This window comes from Bidens hawaiensis, unplaced genomic scaffold, assembly GCF_021521415.1.
Source record: "Bidens hawaiensis isolate Kalapana, Puna unplaced genomic scaffold, B.hawaiensis_p1.1 tig00063672_1, whole genome shotgun sequence".
In the NCBI taxonomy this organism is placed as follows: domain Eukaryota; kingdom Viridiplantae; phylum Streptophyta; class Magnoliopsida; order Asterales; family Asteraceae; genus Bidens; species Bidens hawaiensis.
In genome coordinates this window covers 7,112-29,359 of record NW_027501383.1, presented here as the reverse complement: position 1 = coordinate 29,359, position 22,248 = coordinate 7,112, and the positions used below count along the sequence as shown (strand labels likewise).

The following is a 22,248-nucleotide window of genomic DNA, read 5'->3' as shown; positions in this document are numbered from 1 at the left end:
AGTAACGTTATTTATTATCGTTATCCTTTCACTCTTGACTTGGTCTTGCATGCAACGGACGACAATTAATGTTTAGTTAAAGACTTGGTCAAACCATTAAGGATAAGGGATGTTGGAGGTAGTTACAAGCGGTTAATGATGAACATATGCAATCTGTAATGGTTCCAGGATCCTCGGCAGAGCATTTAATGTTCATTATTGCTTGTTATTACTTGTTATAACCATTGTAACTATAAATAGAAGTTGTATTGATCATAATAGGATGCATACACACACCCGTATATACTTTTTTTGTACTCATAGCAGCAATCAAGCACTTCCAACACTTTTAATCACCCATTTTTACTTAATAATATTAAGAGGATAGTTTTCCCCTCCCGACGTTTTTTGCCGGAGTTCCTTAAAGGATCACGGGTTGTTTCCTCGCTAAAACTCGATGTGTCACGTGCAATATTTACTTATTGTTTTGTTTACATAATCTAGCATCCTACCTCGCATACATAATTTGGTTACTTGATTATCCTCGGGGTAATTTTTGAACAAAACAATATCCATTTCACAATTTCATTGCAATAATATGGCCAGTTTGCCTTTGTCCATCTCTATGAACAAATTAACCAAATTATTTGTCTTTTATAAATTCGTCCGATGAATCAAGTTGTTCCTAAAGATAGACAGGAAAAATTACCATAACTCCCTCGTGCACATGCTATATTTAACATGTACCATTCATGGAAACTTATACAATCAACAAAAACAAGAAAGTAAGTACAACTACTTATTCATCACCTTCTGCTTTCACATTTTACTAAAGTTCTTTCCATCTAACTATGATTCCCTAAACAAAACAAAACTCGGCTTAATTAGTATCACTAATTCAAATTCTAAACAGGTCCCTAAAAATCCAACCAAACATAACACAATATTAGTAAAACCGCGTGTAACAACAACCTATCTTCGTTGTTAAAGACAACAAGAACATTCATTAAATTCAAGTACAAAAGGTCCATAGATCCCAATCTCATCCTTCATTGATGTGAATCTTTCATTCGTAGATCCTTACTCATTCTCCGCGAATCTTATTATACTTGAATGCAACACCCGTAGAAGATAGCCTTTAGATTCACGAACGGTTAGATTACAAATTCGTGAATTTGTACTTATCGACCTATCATTCACGGAATAAGACTTTAACTGTTCACATTCGTGTCTTTAGCCCTAGTATCTTTCACGGATCTAATGGTTGCGTCTGTCTCATACGAAGGCAAAACTACCATAATTTCACAATTTCATGACAATATCATTGTAGCACCTGTCTATCTCTATGAACAACTTAATCAATTTATTTTATCGTTTATAAATTCGTCAAAAGAATCAAGTTGTTCGTAGTAAAAGACGGACGCAGAATGACCATAACGCCCTCGCATATGGGGCATATTTAACCAAGAACATTCATAGAAACTCATACAATCAACAAAACATGAAATAAAAGACAACTACTTATTCATATCTTCTGCTTTCACATATAACTAAAGTTCTTTCTATAGAACTATAACCTCATAAACAAAACAAAACTCAACTTAATTATAGTAACTGTAACTGTATTTCAGGTTCTAAACAAGTCCTTATAAAAAAACAACCAAACATAAAAGACGGGTAAACAAGTGTGTAACAACAACAACAACAACAACCTAACGTGCCGGTCCATCCTTCAATCAAGCTTAACCGACGAAAACAGGTAATGCACGAACCAAAATGACGAAAGGAACCCAACTGCCCCGGTGGCTAACATGACGGCCAGAACCATCAACAATGAGTAACCCAAATAAAGTGTCGCCGACACGGGCCCACTTAAACTCTTGAGATCGAACACAAGATAGTTTATCGAGTACAAGAAAATATACAACGCAACCGAACCCGAAGCAAAGAAAGACTTCCACCACCACTTCCAGTCCTCGACACAAAGATGCATGTAAGTCAACACGAGCGACACCTCAGCACAAACGACGACTAGAAGTATCAAAACGACGAACAAAAACCCGAAAACGTAATAGACCCGACCCATCCAAATACTCGACATGATGAAAAAAAGCTCGATAAACAAGGTACCAAACGGGAGTGTTCCCGCCCCCAACACTAAAAGCCAAGACGGGTATTTTTGAGCCGGGATTTCACGCGGGATTTGATTCGTTCGGACAGGGTATTCAATATGACTCGCTTTCGCACCAAAGTAACCGCCAACGAACGTTAACGGCACCGACACGCAAAACCAAAGTAAAATGAGTACCACAAACAGAAAAAACGGTATCGCACCAGTACTGTGGGACCCCCATAATAGAACATTTAGAGTGAATAGTATCAGAAACGCGATACCCGGGAAAAAACACGCGACTTTCCACGAAACCGAGACCCACCCGCGGTGGTCCCCGCATAGTATCGTCCGCCACATACGAACCGCGACATACCCGGCTAAAATGTCAGAAACCATGTAGAATATTAACATACCCATCACCAGAGTCCCGCGTGAAGCGAGAGACATAAACCCGAGAGCCGCAAACATAATAATCACGACCGCCATGCCGAGTATTTGAACCCCGTTTCCGACCATGACACATAAAAGCCCCGGATTGCTAGGAGCCCGAAACACATCGGCTACAACGAGCTTCCAGCCCGATAACTCTTCGTTCATTTGGGCCTGGGCCTCCTTATCTAACTCCTCGTAACGCGTTAAATCGCGTCTAACCGTCCTTAAAAAGATAACGAGAACGATTCCCGCCAAAAACGTGATCACCATAAGCGAGTTAAGAATCGAAAACCAGTGCACTTTCGCGCCCTCCATTTTCAAATACGCGTCCCATCGCGATGGCCACTTAATATCGCTTTCAACAAACGCGACCTCATACGTGAACGCTATAGGCTCGTTTTGTTTAATCGCCATGTTAACCGTGTTATCCTCGCACACGATTTTACCCGGGTACTTGTTATACATTTTCAAATTCTTCACCGAGTCGGGATTATGTTTGACGCTGCACGGAGTTACTTCAAACCCAACTACCATGTAACCGGGATCGGATACCGACGTTGCATCAGAATCCTATTTCCCGACAGGGATGACATCAGCGCCATCCCCAGTCCCCATCACACTCGCGACATTCGTTTCTTCGTACTTATGAACCAAAACCGTAAACTTTAAATGATTAAACATGTAATACTCGCCTTCGACTTTAATCCCAATCGGGTAGCCCGTCCACCGGACATAATAAGTATCCCGCTTCGTGTACCGGATGGCGGGCAAATTATCAAGAATCACATTAACTTGATAAATCTCGTCAATCCGATTCGTTAAAAGCTTATACTCATCACTCGATAACGGCTTCGCTTGGCAAAGAAAGATCTCGGTTTCTTTGTAAACATTTTAAACTTATAAGGCGAGTTTTCGATGCGATCGCCCATCAAAAGCTCACCGAGATTCTCACGGCTGTCTTTTACGCCTTCCGGGGGCTCACAGAACGGCAAACTGTAGTAACTATATGGGATTTCGGTATCGATTGAAGTCAACGAGTTGACTTTAACTGATAATTGATCACCCACAGCGTATTTGTGTGGGTAACTACCTGGAAGGAAAAACCCTAACCCTAATTGTGAAATTAAACAAATTGATATGAATATAACACAGATCTTGAGGTTGTAGACAAAACCCATGTCGTAGAATCACTTATTCACTTGTCTGATTTGTAAAACCTAATAAAAAAAATAAAAAAATAAAAAAGTTAATTTGTGAGTATTAATTATAGGAAATTGGGGGTTTTAATGTTACAGATCTGAACGATAAATTAAGGGTGAATTAAGTGTTAATTGAATGTTGATTTGAGAGTACGAAAGTGAATTGATTGTATAGAGATTGAACTGACCTTTGTTGAATGAATTTGGGTTTGTGAGAATTTGGTCCACCAGATGTTCGACGAAATGTCTGAGTGAAAGTAAGTCTTCTTGATGTGTATATTGTGGGTGATAATGTGATGTTATATTTGGTATTGTTGATTACTGTTTTACCCCTTGATTTGTATGATATTATTGGAGGATAGTTATGTTGCAACAATGTTTTTGTGCATGTTATGTGATGTGTTATGAGTTTATTGTTTAATAGATTAGAAAGTAAAATATGGGTATTTTCTAGATTTTATGTATTCTTTTTATGCTTAGATAGTATTATTAAGTAACATTAGGTTTAACTTAACATCTACAATAATAATACTGAAAAAAAAACCACGAAATTTAAGTTTAGTTAGTCCTGAGTCAGTGTTACACTTATTTACATCTCTGATACAAGCTAGTATTGTTAAGTTTTTATGGTTTATAGAATCTAATGAAACAACGGGTTATAATGTTAATCATTAAAATATAGAAGTTGTATTAATTAACAGAAAGATCGATCTGATGGTAGTGTAAACTGGATAACTTCTATTTAGTTGTCATTTATATATAGGCCGAAAGGTCTTTGACCTAATGGTATCAAGAAATTTATTAAGATTTTTATATCAAATTATGAGATTTCAAATCATATGAGATTTCAATTTGTATAACTGGTGGTTATATATTTGTGTTTGTGACGTTATTTATACCTTTTGTTAGTTAAATATGAATTTTTTTTAAATAGTTTAATTTATGTATAAGAACTTTTTGTTATTTAAAACGTTCTTGTGTGCATTTCACAAAAAGAATTACTTGTTGTCTTGACTTTTGAAAGTTAGTATGTCTTTGGATTTAACAATGTCGTTTTAATTATCATTGTTTTTGCCAACAATGATAATGCTCCACTAATAGTTTGAAAAAATGTGCTTTAACTTATTGATACATAATAATAATAATAATAACCTTTAGGTAATCGATATAAATAAGAGAAAATTGAAAAACTTGTAATTTTATGCAAATGTTATATAACTATACAGTTATATTAGATCATATTCATGTGTGTGGTTATTATACGAATATATAGTTCTCTTACTTATGTATTTATTTTGTTGCTTGGTATAATTTTAAGTTATATTAAATACATTTTATATCCCATCTAAGTCATGTTAGAGAAACTCATACGCATACCTATCTTCAACTTTTTAAGATAATATATAAGTAATTTCATTTTTCAAGTGTAAAAGTAGAAATTTAATAATGGGTTAGAGTCAAGAATGAACTTGATATGCAAGAATTTAATAATGGATTTGATTATTTATATCAGCATGAACTTGATATGCAAGAATCCATTTAAGGCAAGCATGCAAGAATCCATTTAAGGCGAAAGGTTTAAAACCAACAAAATTGATTTAGAGTTGAAGATGGGAGATGTTAGGGATTAGGGAGAAAACACATTATTCTTTCTATAAGAAGCAAGGCTCAATTGATTGAAGGGGATAGTGGCAAATAAGAACACGACTATGTACTTCAATAAGTCATATTGGGTTTGAGTTAAAATAAGACTGCCTCAAAAGTTATCAAACTAGGTAAAGTGATCTGGTTAATAGTTCCTTTTCTGTTTAGAATGTCATCACAATAAATATACTAGACTTTCATATATTGAAAATTTGTCTTCTAGTTCAAATTATTTACCCAACTAGCATTCTGGTTCAATAATATTACAGTCATTGTTGAGATTTGAGATCTTTATGGTTTTAGGTTCGAAACCTAATTCAAAATGGTTTTCTCACGGTGATTTGTTTTTTTACTTGATGTTGACGGTTGACGTCTTGTCTCGAAAAGGTTCGCTCATGTGTTGACGGTAATTCCAAACGTTGTTAAAAAACTTCTATTTATTTACACAAGAATAACATGTATTTATAGCTAATGAAATGTTGTTCGCAAGTTGTAACTGGTAGGTGTTAATAACCACGTAAGTCTTCAACATTCTCATTAAATGGAGTGGTCGACATAAATCTAGATTGGGGATGACAGAAAACACTCAAGTATGGCTGGAACTAGGGGTGTTCAAAAGAATCCGAATTATCCGAAATCTGAATCCGAACTATCCGAAATTTCGGATTCGGATAGTAATTATGGGATTTTTCGAATAGTTCGTATATCCAAACTATCTGAACTATTAAATATAATATTTTTTGAATTATATATATACACCAATTTACCAAAGAAACCCTAATATCTTAGCATTTGTGACAGGTTATTTGTAATTGAGTATGAGACCGCGTATGAGAATTTAAAAAAAATAGATCATATGAGGTTAAATGATACCGACTTGATTACCCAATATTATATACCCATTTACCTAACCATTTAACCGAATCATATGCCCGAAAATTTTTAATTATTTATTTTATTTTAACTTAAACTTCGTCTAGTAATTCTTAATTCTACCATATGCATTTTGATGACAAAATTTATGGTAAAAAAAAAAAGTAAAATGATTGAAAAGTAAATCATATACTTAAAACCCCAACTACAATTTATTAGGGAAAAAAAATTGGGTACACTCAATACCCATGGGCATGTTCGATACCCGATAGGTGTTTACCCGAAAAATTATTAACGGGTAATGAAACAGATATGAGAGGACTTGATTTTACAACCGGGTATGTAACTGGGAATAACAATACTTGTCTCACCGCCAGTTTCGGAACAAGTGAATATCATACTTTAATGTTTCAAAAAGATAAGCCACGATTAAACCTCCATTATACAAAAGTACCCTAATCTAGACGCCAATTATCATAAAAATATATAATGACTTCTAGAGTAACATGTACACGTGTTAGCCCATAAAGGCGATAATAGCAATGACCGAATTACGAAATGTCATTATGATAGTCGGTGGTAAGAGATAAAGACGATTGCCCAAATATGGTTGACCGCCCAAAATATAACATTTTACTAAACTTGTCAAAAGGGTAAGGCATTGTTGGTATAAAGCATTAATCGCTCTCGTCACGCTATAAATACAGTTATCACTACGTAATTGCCGTCCAAAACAAAAGAAAAAAATAAAAGAAAATACGATTAGTCAGATAAATATTTATTACACTCATCTGTATTCCAACTTTCTTTCATTTTTATCAATGTCACGTCACATTTTCTCATAGCATTTTATTCAATCGAAAATCATGAAAATGCACATCCTATTTATTCTACTCATTTCAATTAAATAAAGTAACGTATGATATTTATACTAACAAGTATTTCTATTCGCCCGTTGCAGCGTGCGGGTTAAATGCATAACATATTCGAGAGCTGCCATGTGTTATGATGGTACGCGGCTGGAAGTCGGTCGATATCGGTTAGATTCGTTATGCTAAAAGTTTTGTGAGCTATTGTGACATTCATCAATTTCGGGCTCTATTTGTATTCGTTTATCACGTAAACCGACCCGATTTATATCCCGAACTTTTCAAATATAAAAATTATTGGATTTTATTATACTAAATCATTCCCACATGTTCAATTTGAAAAATCCTTTTTACGGATTTGAAAACGTCTTTAAAACGAGCAAATTGCATCAAAAACGAACTTTCGGGACGCGTAACGAACCACGCTAGACGATCTGGACCAACCCCACTCCTGGGGGGGCGCCGCGCCGCGCGGCCACCAAGGGGCAGGGGGTCGCGTGTGGCGGCCTCATGTTTGCAGCATATATTTGTTTGTTGTGGTTAGTGGTTTATATCATTTTAGCCAATCCGAATTTTCTACCATTTATACCTCTTGCTTATCATCTTAACCTTATCCTCTATTATCAATACCCTTTCCTTCTTTCATCCTTGCTCTCACTTCATCCTTACTCTAAATTCTCTCTCAACTCTTAAGATTCAAAGGTTGTTCTTCATATTACTAGTAGTTTAACTTCCCAAGTCAAACTAACCATAGTATTTCATTCTAACTTGTTCATCTAACTTTACTAACACTTGATTATGGTGGTACAACATATATATAATATACACCCCTTGTTACCTTTGGTAGTTGCTTATCCGACTCCGGTTGTTTAAGTTTCGGACCTCGTAAGGCAAGGCTTCATGGAGGACTTACGTGGTCCTTGTTATATATTTTACGCATCTAACAATCTAACTTTATTATTCTTACTAACCATGCTTAACTTCTGCTCATTTTACAAGTTCCATGGTTAGGGGTTGAGGGTCTATGCTTCGGTTTAACCGTAAATAGCTCAAAACCATAAACCGAACTTTTGTTTACTAGTTTTGTTAAAATAGTTGTTTGAACATGTTTAATGTTAGATTTGAGTTTCTAAAATAATTTTTAAAAGTTCTTTGATATTGGGCATGTGGAAACCATTTATGAACTTATTGGGAGATGGAAACCGAACCAAAACCGAATGCTTGTTTAAAGACTTTATTGTTAATTTTTTGGTTGTAAAACTTAAGTTTCTTCAATTATAAATTATTATACAAGTTCTTGGATATTTGGGCATGTGGAAACCATCAATGAACTATTTGTGAGATGGAAACCGAACCAAACCGAACTAAACCGATTTTCACTCGCTTAAGACACACAAGTGTGTTTTTAGCTATCAAGACTTGTATATTTCTTTAAAAATGGTTTAAAAACTGATTTTAATTATTTTCTTAAGTTCTTGGAAATATTGGATCCAACTTGCTCTCATAACAAAGTTTGGACCGACAAAACCGAACACTCGATTAACGTACGTTGATAGTTCTAAAACAATAGATCTACATACTTGGCTAAGTCTTATTAAGTTTTATTGAGTTATCTCATAACATTCATTATTTTGGAAAGTTGACTTTGGGTTTTGACCAATTATCAAGACCCGAACCAACAACCCGAAACACTCGTTAAAACCCGTTTTAGTATCTTTATTCCAAAGGGACTTGCATTCTTGCATTTTTACCCACCTTATTACTCAACATTGGTTGGGTAAATATTAAGGTTAGATACTTTAACCCGGTTTCGAGCAAACTTACATTTTTAAAGGGTTATTATTATAAATTCATAAATATTTACATTTTAAACCTTAAACTTTAAATTGTTGTATTTCTTATCATTTATTCCATTTAAAGACTTCCTAGATAACCTTTCAAATACAAGACTTCCTTTCACCTAAACCTTGCCCATTTGTCACACCCCGCCAAAACGGAAGCACGGGCGAGTGACGTCATGTATACCGTAAGCATATGATTATCGCCAACATACATGTATTAGGATACCAATTGTATTTAAAGCGTTTACAAATCATAATTTATTTTCAAACAAAATTTGTTGAAAACGATTAGGAGATTCTCGTATATGACCCTAAAAATCGATAGGGTTATACAAGCAAAATCCTCCAAAATGGTATCCTAATTATGCATTGAGGTCCCGTCTTCATGATTCCTTATGAGCGTTGTTAATTTCCTGAAAAACATACGTTTAAAAAAAGTCAACACAATGGCTGGTGAGTTCACAGGTTTTAACACTCGTATGAAAATGTGTTATTCATAAATCGTTGAAACAGTTCGTAAACAAGCATACGATACTCTGTTGAAACAAATACGATAATCCTCCGTAGACTAGCTAATTCTATGAATTAATATGACGAACCCTGAGCCTATAACCAAACCACGACTTATAACCGTTTGCCCTGTTAAAATCTCACAGATGGAATATACGCACCCTGTTTCGATGCAATATCGGATGTTAGCCCACTAACCTAACAGTAGGGGGAATGTCAACATCAATATTACTATTCGTATATTCATGTGGCTAACACCGTTAGCTAATGGTTATAGTATGCAAGCAAGGGACTTATAGCACTACATAGTTCAACTCATGTTCGCATAAGGATTGTGTGTTTTGTTTCTAATTATCGTATATAAAAGCAGTTGTGTATGTTTTCCACCCCCGGATTAATAAAACCGTAAAACAGTAAAAAGGGGGTAGTTGTAGAAACCCGTTACGGATCTAGCCGCTATGATACATCGATTATACAATACGAATCTAAGATACGTTAAATACATAGTTTATTGATAAATATGGAGAGAATACATTATGATGGATAAATACATAATAATAACTTATGGAGAACCTCACATCTCTCATGTGTGTGAACTCACATAATTATGAATGGGAGCATCCTATATATAGGCTGCACACTCCCATTCGTTAACATAAGCCTAATTCGCTATGTTTAGGCTAATCACTTAACGAACCAGTTCTCATTTGTTATGCTACCATAACGAATGAGCTTATACCTTAACGAATTAGCCTAGCATATAACGAATGGACCTCATTCGCTATACAAATCATAGCGAATGGGCCATTTACAACAAATAAACAATCTAGACTATGTATAACTTATTCGAATGCTACGGACAACCATTTCGTGCACTAACAGACACCCCATTTTCCGTAGCTATCGAATACTTTAATCTTGAATACTTTAACTGCAAATCACCAGTCACAAACCGTGCACTAACAGACACCCCCTTGACTGATGATTTTGATCCCGATGACTCGTATCAATAACAATAACCACTAACAGATCTCAGATCTTTGTTTATACTATTAATACGATTAAGGATCTAGCTCATAATTTAACTTTGATTCATTGTTATGTATGTGTATCTATTATCAATATATTATCTGTATAATATTAGGTGAAGCTTGAGAGAGAGTTTGGACAACAATTCGTTAATTAACAATAGTGAAACTCACCTCATAAGTTCAGTGTTTATTTCGCTAGCAGTTTCAGTTTTGACACGAGCAGCGCTGCCTTCACACGTCCTATACGTGTAAGGTCAGTTAGTTACTGTTATCGACTCGCAAGTCGGTTTATGTTGGTCTCTTTCACCCAACTAGTTGTTTCGTATATTGTGTTTGTGTCGGTCGCTTTCACCAACCGAACGTTTCGTTTCGTGTCGGTCGCTTTCACCAACCAAGTGTTTCATTTATTAGGTTTGTTCCAGTTGTTTTCACCAACCAAACGTTTCGTTTATTCAGTTTGTTAGAGTTGCTTTCACCAACCGAACGTATAGTTTAAATTTTGGACAACTTGTTGGTGATAAGTTTTTATATAAATATTTATATACTTGTATAAATATTAGGAATATAACTCTTATTAATGTCAGTTTCATTTATATATAACCGATTTCATATGGTCGAGTAATAAATTAATATATAAAAAATTATTTATTTCTACTTGGTACTTTGTTAAGTAACGCTTAATATTTGTTGTAAAACATAATATGGTTATATTTTCGTTTGAATTCTCCAAACCGACTTTGTATACCATTTTGATCGTTTAACTCGTAAAAGTATTATTTTAAGTCTAACATATATATATTTCTCCAAGATATATATATATATATATATGTAAAAATTATCGTTTTGACACAATATAGCGTTACTAAAAGTAATACTTATTCTATCTCGTTTTCAACGTAAAATATAGTTTTATTATAAATCATGTTTAAGCTTTATAAGGTTAAATAAGTGATATCTCAATATAAAATCTATCTTGTTTACTCAAAATTATAAAATTCGTTTTGTCTTTAAAAATATGTTTATTTTTGTAATAAACCGTTTGTACACTTTTAATCGTATTCCAAATTACAAACTTTTAAAACTATATTTTCATATCCAATTTATATATTGCTTCAAATATCCATTATTTTGTTTTACTAAGATCCGACAAATTTATATATATATTTAAGTTTTTATCTAAAAATGTCCACTATTTTTAAACAAATCTTATATCTAAACATAATAAGCATTCTTATCCCAAAGTTACATCTTTTTGGGATTTATGTCTAGACATATTAGAGATTTTCAACCAAGTTCAACCATAAACCCCACTTTACTAACCATGTTTATACTTTAAACTTTCTTAGAATATTATGGACACTTATAATATCCTCTTGTTGTGTAAGCTAGTTAACTCACTTTTAACCCGTTTTTTAGTGATTCTCTTGCGCATTTAACTCTCTTAAGTATGATAAGTTTATATGCATATGCTTGGTGTTTATATTAATATAATGAGCATGTATGTTGTTATATTAGGTGAAAGCTTAGCATAACCACTTTGTATAAACATAACACTAGGTTTAGGAAGGTGTAGGTCACTTAGTCGAGATTAAGGTTTAGAGAGAGATTAGAAAGTCTTGAGCTTGGTTCTGCATGTGAAGCTTGTTTATCTTCTCGGAAGGGGTCTCCTACTCCATCTTGATTCTTGAAACACAAGGAAATATAGATTAGTAGAATGTTTGTGTATGAAACGAAGAGAGAGAGAAAGAGAGAGAGAGTAACCGTGAGTTTGTGAATGCAATGAGGAAAGGTGGAGGATAGTGTTGGTGGTCCCAGGGTGGTGCCGCGGGAGTGTGGAGGTGGTTTCCGGGGCGGTGATTCGCGGTGGACACTAGAGGCGGATGGTAGTTGTTAGTGGTGATGGGTTGACGGTGGTGTATTGCAGTGAGGTTACGGTGGAGTTAATTTTGGTGGTGTTACGGTGACGTTGGAGTTGTTTTTGTAAAAAAGGGGTGGGGTATAGGCGTCGGTTGTAACCAGAGACGAGAAAGAGTGTGTGTGTGTGTATATATATATATTTGTTGAGTTTGTAGTGATGGATAGTATCATATATATTTGAGACTAAGACTTTGGTTTATAATTTTAAAGAGTAAATGAGTATGGCTCCAGGACTTATATTATTTCATTCATGCATCATGTCCATCTTAGGTGTAGAAGTGGTAAAAGAATTTGATTAACAAAATTGAATTGGGATGGGTTACGATCAGAGATGTGACAAGATAGAGTGTTGTGAGTTCATGATGTAGATAAATATATGATGGTTTTATAGTGATGGAATAATGGTCTGTGATAATTATTTGCTTCATCTTTTGACTAAAGGTTTGTAGTTGGTAAGGGGTGTTCGGACGAGCAGAGTGAGAGTTAAGAAATGGAAAGATATTTGGTTGAGTCATTATGGATGATGGAAATAATTTTGATTGGTTTATTATATTTATCGTTCCTGTTTTTTCTTTTTTTTTCTTTTTAGTATGTACCTTTGATGTTAATTTAGGTAAATTATAAAATTACTTGATTCATATTTCTGAGGGTTACCATCCCTTATTATTTGTTAAACGCATCCGTTCCTTCATTCATGTCTCAACGATATTTACAAACTTAGAGTCTCAACATAAATATTCAACTGCTCGGTGATTCGTTTTGTATTACTCTTCCATATTTTATAAAAAGAATAATTATAAAACATAATCACATGGCATATAATTCAAACCTCCTAGTTTCTTTAAGTGTATGTTCAAGTCGTTGTAAAACATCACCAACGTTTGTATCCATCGAATAAATCTGAAAGTTCAAGTATTATAAATTACTTTATTGCCATGCATATGCGGGTTTATGCTAGACTCAACAAGATCAAACTTAATAAATTTTAATAATTCAGGAATTAACGTAACAAAATCATGTTTAAGGATGCACAAAAATGATCCGTTTTACGGAGTGTCACACCATTAAACCTTATTCTTTTGGTTACCCGTTATTTTACCGACCAAGTTTATAATTGAACGTGAGTACTTTCATATCCCGTTTTCCATCTTTGTTTTAGGGGTGACATTTCATACTTATCAAACTAAATGCTTTATTTACTTGAATCTTAACCACAAATGTTATTGTATACTTTACTTGAATAATTGCTTGGTTTGGTGTTCTATGATTCTATGCCTATGTGTTTATCGCTTTTGGTTGGTTGATCTATAAATCCTAGACTACTTGGCATCCCCTTGTAGCAAGATGTCGTTAATGTAATGCAATTAACGATAACTATAAAATCCTAGACTATCTGGCATCCCCTAATAGCTAGGTGTCGCTAACGTAAATCTATTAGCGACATCTATTTATCCAAGTTATTGCTTTTATTTGTTGTTTCGTATACAAGTTTTGTGGCATTTTATCACTATATACTTATATGCTCAAACTTATGAATTGCTCACCAACCTTTGTGTTGACACACTTTATTTTATGAAATGTTACAGGTTTGACTTTGGTTGATTCGAGAACTTGACGAAAAACGTTATCAAGACTATTAGGATATTAGTAAAACGAACAATATATTTGTTTACTTGTATTCAATTTGTTTGTATGAACAAGATGTGTTGTTTATTGATTTATGAAATAATGAGTTGATTAAATATTGTCACTTTAATAGTGTCTTGTGTTTTGGGCAATCCGTTGCATCCCGGCATGTTCCGCCGCCTTTGGTCGGGGTGTGACAGTTATTACCGAAGTTGATGGACTAAAAAACAATTAAAAAAAGTTAGTTGTGTAAGGCCCCGAACCCGGTAGCCCTACTTTAACGTTGGATTTACTCATAAACACAGTTCTAAATATTATAGTTAATTAAAACTTTCGCGGAAACGTTAACTTTAATCATTCGGTACAAAACATTAATCTTTTCTTTTAAACCATAACATAAAACATTATATTTAAAACATCATTTCTTTCATGTTCAGATGCCAGCCGTTCAATCCATGCCACGTGCCATCCTCATGCTAACTCTTCAGCCTGATCACTTGCGTGCATACTAAAAGTCAGCTACGCTGAGTGAGTTCTAGTTAATCAGGTGACATACAACACATACGTACATCATACATACATACATATCCGAAGATACGTACCCATACTTAATCAATTACCCTACTACCATACATACATACATACATATCTACAATCACTAACCTCAGTCTACCGAGAGTACGTTCATAGCCCGCCATCTATACCTGTACTCAAGGTCGTGAACACGTAAAAGGTCCGCAGTCCTTACCTATGTTCACCAAATTATGGTATGTGCAAGGTCCGCGATCCTTCCCTGTACCATCCTGTATTAACAACACGTACAAGGTCCTCAGTCCTTCCCTATGTTGCAACCTAAACCATAGCACGTACGAAGTCCGCAGTCCTCCCTATGCTACCACAACACAAATACAGCACGTATAAGGTCCACGGTCCTTTCTTATGCCGGGCCTATCTACAATACGTATAAGGTCCACACTCTTTATCTACGTTGACGTTTATTATCTATAATACATATAAGGCCCACCGTCCTTATCTACGTTCACATCTATCATCAATATCACGTATAAGGCCCCGCAGTCCTTAACTACGTTCCCATCTAACATCTATAACATGTATAAGACCCGCAGTCCTTAACTACGCCACCACATGCCAAGTCTATGTCCAACGAAAGTTAGAGGGATTTGTCGTCCTAACTTACTATGTCGGACGTAGAACTTACATACCATTCACGTACCTGTATAGATGTACAATAAGTACACTGTAGTATAAGAACACGCTAGGCGTTCTTCACATCCTTCGTTTAACAGTCATACCCCTTGTCGGTACGTGCAATATTCGAAGATCGTTCACGCCCCGACAAGTGTTCATTTATAATGTTCATACATCATCCATACATTACATATGACATTTATATCTTTACTTATAAACTGACAGTAAGCACAATATTCGAAGATCGTTCACGTACGACAATCAATCATTCATATATCATATATACACATCAATCATACCTTTAACTATCACTTGACGGTACATGCAATATCCGAAGATCGTTCATGCATCGTCAATCAATCATCATACATAAATCGTACAAGGCATACACTTACCAATTAAGGTAAGTGTATTAACTATCACATCGAGTATGCACACAGCCCGAAAACATAACATAGAAGTGGGGCTAGAAACTCACCTGAATGCGGTTACGTCTTCCGTTAATTACTTTATCTTTAGCTGTGTGCGACTAACTGTTTAATAAATACAATATGAAGTACCGCTCTAGTCTCTCTCATTGCTACTTAATTATCCTTACGCGTCTAAGACGATTTTACTTCAGTGAATCATTACCGGTTAGTTAATCGTTACTTGTTAACCTTTAAAGGTATCTTTCATAAATTAACAAAGTCCAAGGGCTAATATGTAATTATATCATTCTATCACAAGTCCAGGGACCATTCTGTAATTCTGTCAAACTTCTAGTTCGCTATCTAGTCCTTAACGAATTGGGGTTCATTCGTTACTTCAGTCTCCCATGACTAGTTCGTTACTTTATAACGAATCGACCTTCATAGCGAACTGAACCCTATAACGAATTGAACCTTTAACGAATCGGTCCTCTTCACGAACTAGCCCTTCTATAGCGAATTGAACCTTAACGAACTACTTAACGAATTAGGTTTAATTCGTTATTAATTCCTTAACGAACCAGAGCTAGTTCGTCATTCCCCCATTAACGAATCAGCTAATGAATTAAGGCTAGTTCGTCAACCCCCCGTTAACGAATTACCTTTGATTCGTTAGTTTTCCATAGCGAATTAGGGTTAGGTCAGAATGTCAGAATAATCTCTGACATCCTTATACCCATATTCTCCGACGCCGCCTTTCCGGCTCCGCCGTTGCCGGAATAGCGGGATCTCGCCGGAAAAGCGAGATCTCGCTTATTTCACCACCACTTTCACCGTTTTTCGTCTCGTTCGATCCAGATCTGAGCCAGGGTGACCCCTAAGCTCATCTTAGGTTCGGCTTATACCCGATTCCACTCGGATCTAGTGACTTCAACGGTTTAACGGTGTCGGCTCATCGTTTCGCAACTAGATCTAACGGTTTTGGACCTCTACAATATCATACTATAATTACCTCGGGTCGGAAACCGATTCTTCTTCTTCTTCTTTTTCTTGGTTTCGGCTTAGAGAGAGAGAGTAAGATGAGAGAGAGCTAAGTGTGTGTTTTAGGTGGTGTATGGAATATGTGTGAAATGAATGAAAAATGGGAATTTAAGTTTTATATAATTATGGACCATGGGCTTAAGCCCATGGTCTCTTCCTTCTTTCCCAAGTCCTAACCCATATCCATTACCCAACACTAGCCCGACTCGTATTAACTCCTACTTATTTAATTATTTCCCGCTAACCCGAGTAAACTTCCTCACCAATAAAAAATAAACTAATATTACTTTTGAAATTTTGGGATGTTACAAGTTGAAAGGGCGACTATTTCATTACCAAAGTTTTGGGGACAAGGAGTAAATAAATGAAACTAAAGTTGAGGGACCAAAGAGTAAACAAGCAAAACTGAAGTTGAGAGGTCAAAAAACATATATATACTAAACTTTTGTGACCAAAGTCTAATATTAATATTAACAAGCATTTCTAAACTTTTTGTTCAGTACTAAATTCAATGGTCTGGTTTCAATTTTTTGATAATAAAAATCGTTACTAAAGATTTAACCTAAAAACCTTCTACACGTTAACTATGCTTATGAGCACAAGGGCACTACTTAAGGGCTCTGAATATTCAAACTGGTTATAACCCGTTAGGCTATGTCACGAACCGAACTAGTTTTGGCAAAACTGATTTGAGCTTAGACCTGGTCGCTTTGACACAGGTTCATCGCCTCCAAACCTTTTTTTTAACATCTCTATAAAAGACACTTTAAGTTAAATATGTGGGCAAATCATGTTTTTTCATAAACTAGAATCGGGTATGAACCGACACCAAATACGGTCAACAAAAGTAAATAACCGGTTCCAACCTTCCGGGTATGGTCACGCTGGGTTTTTATCGGGCTTGGTTGGGTCATGTTTGGGTAGAGACGGAACCCGTTCCATACTTCCAGCTGGTCCGGGTACAGTTTCTTTGAGAAATCAAAACCTGGTTTGTACTCACGGGTCCGGTTCCATGTCGGGTCCAAAACCCGGGTTTTATCAGCCCGTCTCTACTTTTAAGTAAACCGAAAGGGCCAAGAGTAAAAGTGTCAGTTGAAAGAAGCCCAAATCGAGCCATTTAACAAAACCCATACAGACCCAATCTTTCGTATCCAGGCTTCACCAAACACAGTCCAGTTATAAGAACCTGTGTGTTTGTGCGTGTGAGAAACCAGACCAATAACAACAATGGGTGGAGGAATGGAGGCTAACAAGAACAAGTTCATCGAAGACTGGGGGACGGTGCGTGAGAATCTGGAACACAACTTCCGATGGACTCGTAGGAATCTGGCTATTGTTGGACTCTTTGGTGTTGCCATTCCGTACCTTGTTTACAAAGGCACTGTTCGTGAGTTTGTAAGTATATCTATATCAATCTTGTATTGGATCTGGGTATGTTATGTTTTGTTGATTATTTGATTAGTGTGATCAACCAATTGATTTTTAGGGTTCGTTAGCATGAACGATTACAATTAGAGGTGGGTAAATTGGGATCGGAACTGGTTCCGGGATTGGTGAACAAAAGTCAAGATCCTTGGAACTGGTTCCGGGAATGGTCGGTTATCTGACCAGGTAGAGGTGGAACCGGTTCCGGTGGATTCGGGTACGGTTCTGGGGAGAAACTAAACGTCTGGAACGTGGTCTGTACCCAAGGGTTGGATAGACAAGGTCTGGTCTGGAACCGTGTTTATACCTGATTTTTGAGTAGTTAAGGGCTTAGTGTTGTAGGATAGCGAAATAACAGTTATGATTAGGATATGTGTGTTATTTGCTAGGGTAAAAATATGTCATTTTTGTATTTTGGTTTCGAATTTATTGTTTTGGGGAAATGTATTTGGTTTTTAGGATTTTGATTTAGAAGTTGCTGTTGAACTATATTTTTAGGTGATATTCACGTTGTTGTCGAAGGCGCAAAGCATAAACATACCATATTTTGGGGCGTTTTTAAACATATTTTAGGCTTGTTTTAGGCGTTGCTGATGTTTCGAACCAATTTACCCTAAATTTGCAGAATTTTGCCATAGAGTTGCCAAATCGCCTGGATATTAGCGATGTGCCTCGCTTCATCTAAGGGCCTAGGCGCATGCCTGAAGGGATTTTGACAACATAGGATATGCATAGTTTGTGTTAAGTTGTTCTTGCCTGAATTACTGATATTTTTTGAGCAATTGATTTCTATGATCAAGGGATTGATCTGAATTTATTTAGAAATAATAGTTATGTTCAGGAGATGTATTTTATATTGTTATTTAGTAGGGTAAAATGTATCATTTTCATATTTGTTGGTTTCTAGGGTTTTAATTTATGACCTGCTGTTAAACTATACTTTTAGTAGGCACGTCCTTAATGTAGACACCTTATAGGTTCTATCCGAAACTTTGTTATATGGAAAACATTTTGCTAGTGCTATGTGATTCAGTGATTGTTAGCATTTGGCAAGTCTGTTATTTTTATTTTGTTTATGATGTTGTTGATTATAAAACATCAAATAAGTAATTGTTTGGACTTCTATTATGTGCGTAAAATGAATTATGTGTGGAGCTTTTGTAAATTGTATTACTTGGTAAAACTACTGTTAGTTATCAAGAAGTTTATTATAGTTTAATCTCTTCTTGATGTTTTGTTTATGACTCTGCTTTAATTAATTATTGGTAAGATGTAATTTACTGAGTTTACTCAACTACATGCTTTAAAATGCAAGTTTAATTAGCTCTCTTAGTGACTGAGCTCACTATGATAACTTAATAATATAATATTATAACGCATATTTACGTTTTAATATTTTACAATCTCTGTCTTAAATGTAATGAGCTAATCACATGATTTCTGTCTTTGAACATGAGACATAACCAATTTCTTAAGCCTTAAAATACATTTTACAATGGAACAGTTGGTAATTATAATTTATACGTTAAGAACATTTGATGCCATTGACATGTTTTTGTAAATCACACAAACTGCTTAAGTGTGATTATTATATGAAGAAAATGAAATTATGATTTCAAATCTGCAAAGATTAGTTTGGAATTATTTCTTGAAAGCCCATACAGTTTCGGGTCTGTCTTGAAATTCTGATTTTATTATACTTGAGTAATACATGCACCTCTGTTATTTTTTTTTATTCTTTCTGCACAGTATACAATCCAACTTGATCTTGATGAGTTTTTCCCAAATGTTTTTCTTTTAATTGTTCATTTAGCCAACTCTACAAGTTATACAGATTATCATTTACAATTGTTTTATATAAGCTAAAGTATGCATAAAAATTGAAACCACAAAAGGTGTCTGCAAATCTGTGTTCTTTTCATTTATGTTTATGATATTGTTGAATATGAAATATGTAATTAAGTAATTATTTGGACTTCCATTATGCGTGTAAAATGAGTTTTTGTACATCGTATTATTACATGGTAAAATGAATGTTAGTTACACTTATCAAGAAGTTTGTCATAGTTTAATCTTCTTTCGATGTTTTATTTATGACTATGCATTAGTCATAAATAACGTCATGCTTTTGCTCTTATAAAATCTCGAATAACAGCTGGAATCTGTCCAGTATCCTAAGCCGTAAAAGCATTTCACAGGGGAATAGTTGAAAATTATACATTAAAATCGTTAGGCGTTTTTTACATCTAGCGCATAATCACACAATCTATTTAAATGCGAACATATGAATATCAAATAAGTTTATGATTTGAAAGCTGCAAAGAATAGTCTGGAATTCTTTTTGTTTGTTCACATGAGATGCCAAGTTCCATGAGCATTTGGATTCCCTTTAGCTAATGGCTTATAATTGCAATTAGGGGTGTTCAAGAAACCCAAAAAACCGATTCGAAACCGAAAAAACCAAATAATTCAAACCGAAAAAACTGAACTGAAACAAAAACCGACGGTTTGGTTTTATGTTTTTGTAAATACCGCACTAACGGTTCAGTTTTGGTTTTGCATGTAAAAAAAACCCGAAAAAACCGAACTGAACCTAATTCCTAAATTTTTGTTTTTTATATTTTATATTAAGTAATTTATAAGAATTTAATAAATATGTAACTCCAATATTTTGATCAAATGTAAAATAGTCTTTAATTAACAAAATTATTTATACCTAAATTCATTATTTTTTGCCAACTTTTTTTCGGCCTAAAATTTTCAAGCTCAAATGGCAAAAACCGAAATCGAACCGAAACCAAAACGAAACCAAAAAAAACCGAAACCGAACGGTTTCAAAAAACCCCAAAAACCGAAGTTTTGGTTTTAGCCAAAAACCACACCGAACCGCACCACGCACACCTCTAATTGCAATAACGTAGTGACGAACCGTGCTGGAAACGAATGTTTAGTTAGTTTTTATAAAAGGGAAAAGACCATGTTACCCTTCAAGCAGATTCACCTCAAAGTTTCTTTGATAACTGATATCATTATAAAATTAGTCCAACTATTTGTAGTCTTATGAACAGTAGTTGAACCAGTTACTGGCATTATTATTAGACAAGTATTATGAGAACTTCCCGTATTGTCTTTATTCTTTTATTTGGTCATTGATGTACACACATTTATATATATAAAGCAGTATATATATATTAACTAACATTCATATTTTATGCATCATTTTGACAGCATATGCAGGATGAAGACAATAACAGACCATACAGGAAGTTCCTCCCTTGAGATGGATGCAATTCAAATCAGTAACATTATGTCAATGGAAAGAATCCATTTTTCGTTATGGATCACTCTTGTTTTGTATGTCGTATTATATAGACCCTGTTTTCGTTTCTGGGCAATCACTATTCTCGTATTTGTAAAACATCTTAAATAATATGTTTTTAAACAAAATGTCCGGTTTGTGACTTCAGTTCATCTTGTTTGTGAGTGGTGTTAGTTGTCACCTTAAACAGTCAACATGACTAGTATTTTGAGAAAAAACCGTTAAAAGTCCATAGTACCGTTCAATAAAAAGCTAGTTGGCGGTTTGAGATTTGTAAGGTTTGGTATGGTGGGTTTTAGAGCATGTTTGAGATTGAGTTTGAAAAATGTTTATTAGCTTATTGGCTTTTTCAAAAAGTCATTTTGAAAATTCAGGATTTAAGGCTTTTGGAAAACAGATTTTTAACCCTGTGAAAAAGCTAATATAAAAAAGATTTTTGTGATTAACAAACACATTTTAATGTGTAGACCTTGGAACAGGTCACGTTGCCCATACTATTTTAATTTCACTTTTAGAACATGCACTTGTGTATATGTATTATATTTTTAAACCGTCTTTATTATTGTATAACTTTTTTGTTTGATTTTGAAAAATATCATTTTGAACTATCAAAACTAAATCGTTAAAACCTGCCGGATTGGCAAATCTGCTCAACTTAGCTTAGCTAGTTTGGTTTGTAGTTTCTTGATACTGTAGTTAGCTGTTTAACCTTCAGTTTTTGTCTAAACCAGTCGAACCTGACCGTGAAGTCGTGAACCACCATCCAAACACACCTGGGTATATACAAAGTTTTTAAATACTTTCCATGAA

The 22,248-nt window shown here is 34.8% G+C and overlaps 1 protein-coding gene and 1 pseudogene across 2 annotated transcripts; one reads left to right on the top strand and one right to left on the bottom strand.

Annotated features, from left to right (window-relative positions):
* Positions 1 to 1,483: 1,483 nt before the first annotated feature.
* On the bottom strand, positions 1,484 to 4,047 carry LOC143604007 (transmembrane 9 superfamily member 11 pseudogene; annotated as a pseudogene). Its single transcript, XR_013148208.1, has 2 exons — positions 3,912 to 4,047; positions 1,484 to 3,741 (listed from the first exon to the last, which is right to left on the bottom strand). The product of XR_013148208.1 is annotated as a transmembrane 9 superfamily member 11 pseudogene (transcript).
* A 13,840-nt stretch (positions 4,048 to 17,887) lies between these two features.
* LOC143604006 (uncharacterized) lies at positions 17,888 to 21,585 on the top strand. The gene is made up of 2 exons (XM_077080617.1): positions 17,888 to 18,089; positions 21,348 to 21,585. The coding sequence occupies exons 1-2, from the start codon at positions 17,922 to 17,924 to the stop codon at positions 21,396 to 21,398; spliced, it is 219 nt and encodes a 72-aa protein (XP_076936732.1). The 5' UTR covers positions 17,888 to 17,921; the 3' UTR covers positions 21,399 to 21,585.
* The last annotated feature ends 663 nt before the right edge of the window (positions 21,586 to 22,248 follow it).

Excerpts from the sequence above, each read along its gene's own strand:
- LOC143604006 (XM_077080617.1), top strand. The coding sequence starts at position 17,922 with ATGGGTGGAGGAATGGAGGCTAACAAGAACAAGTTCATCGAAGACTGG. Across the intron at positions 18,090-21,347 it reads AAGGCACTGTTCGTGAGTTT|CATATGCAGGATGAAGACAA; the intron begins GTAAGTATATCT and ends TCATTTTGACAG.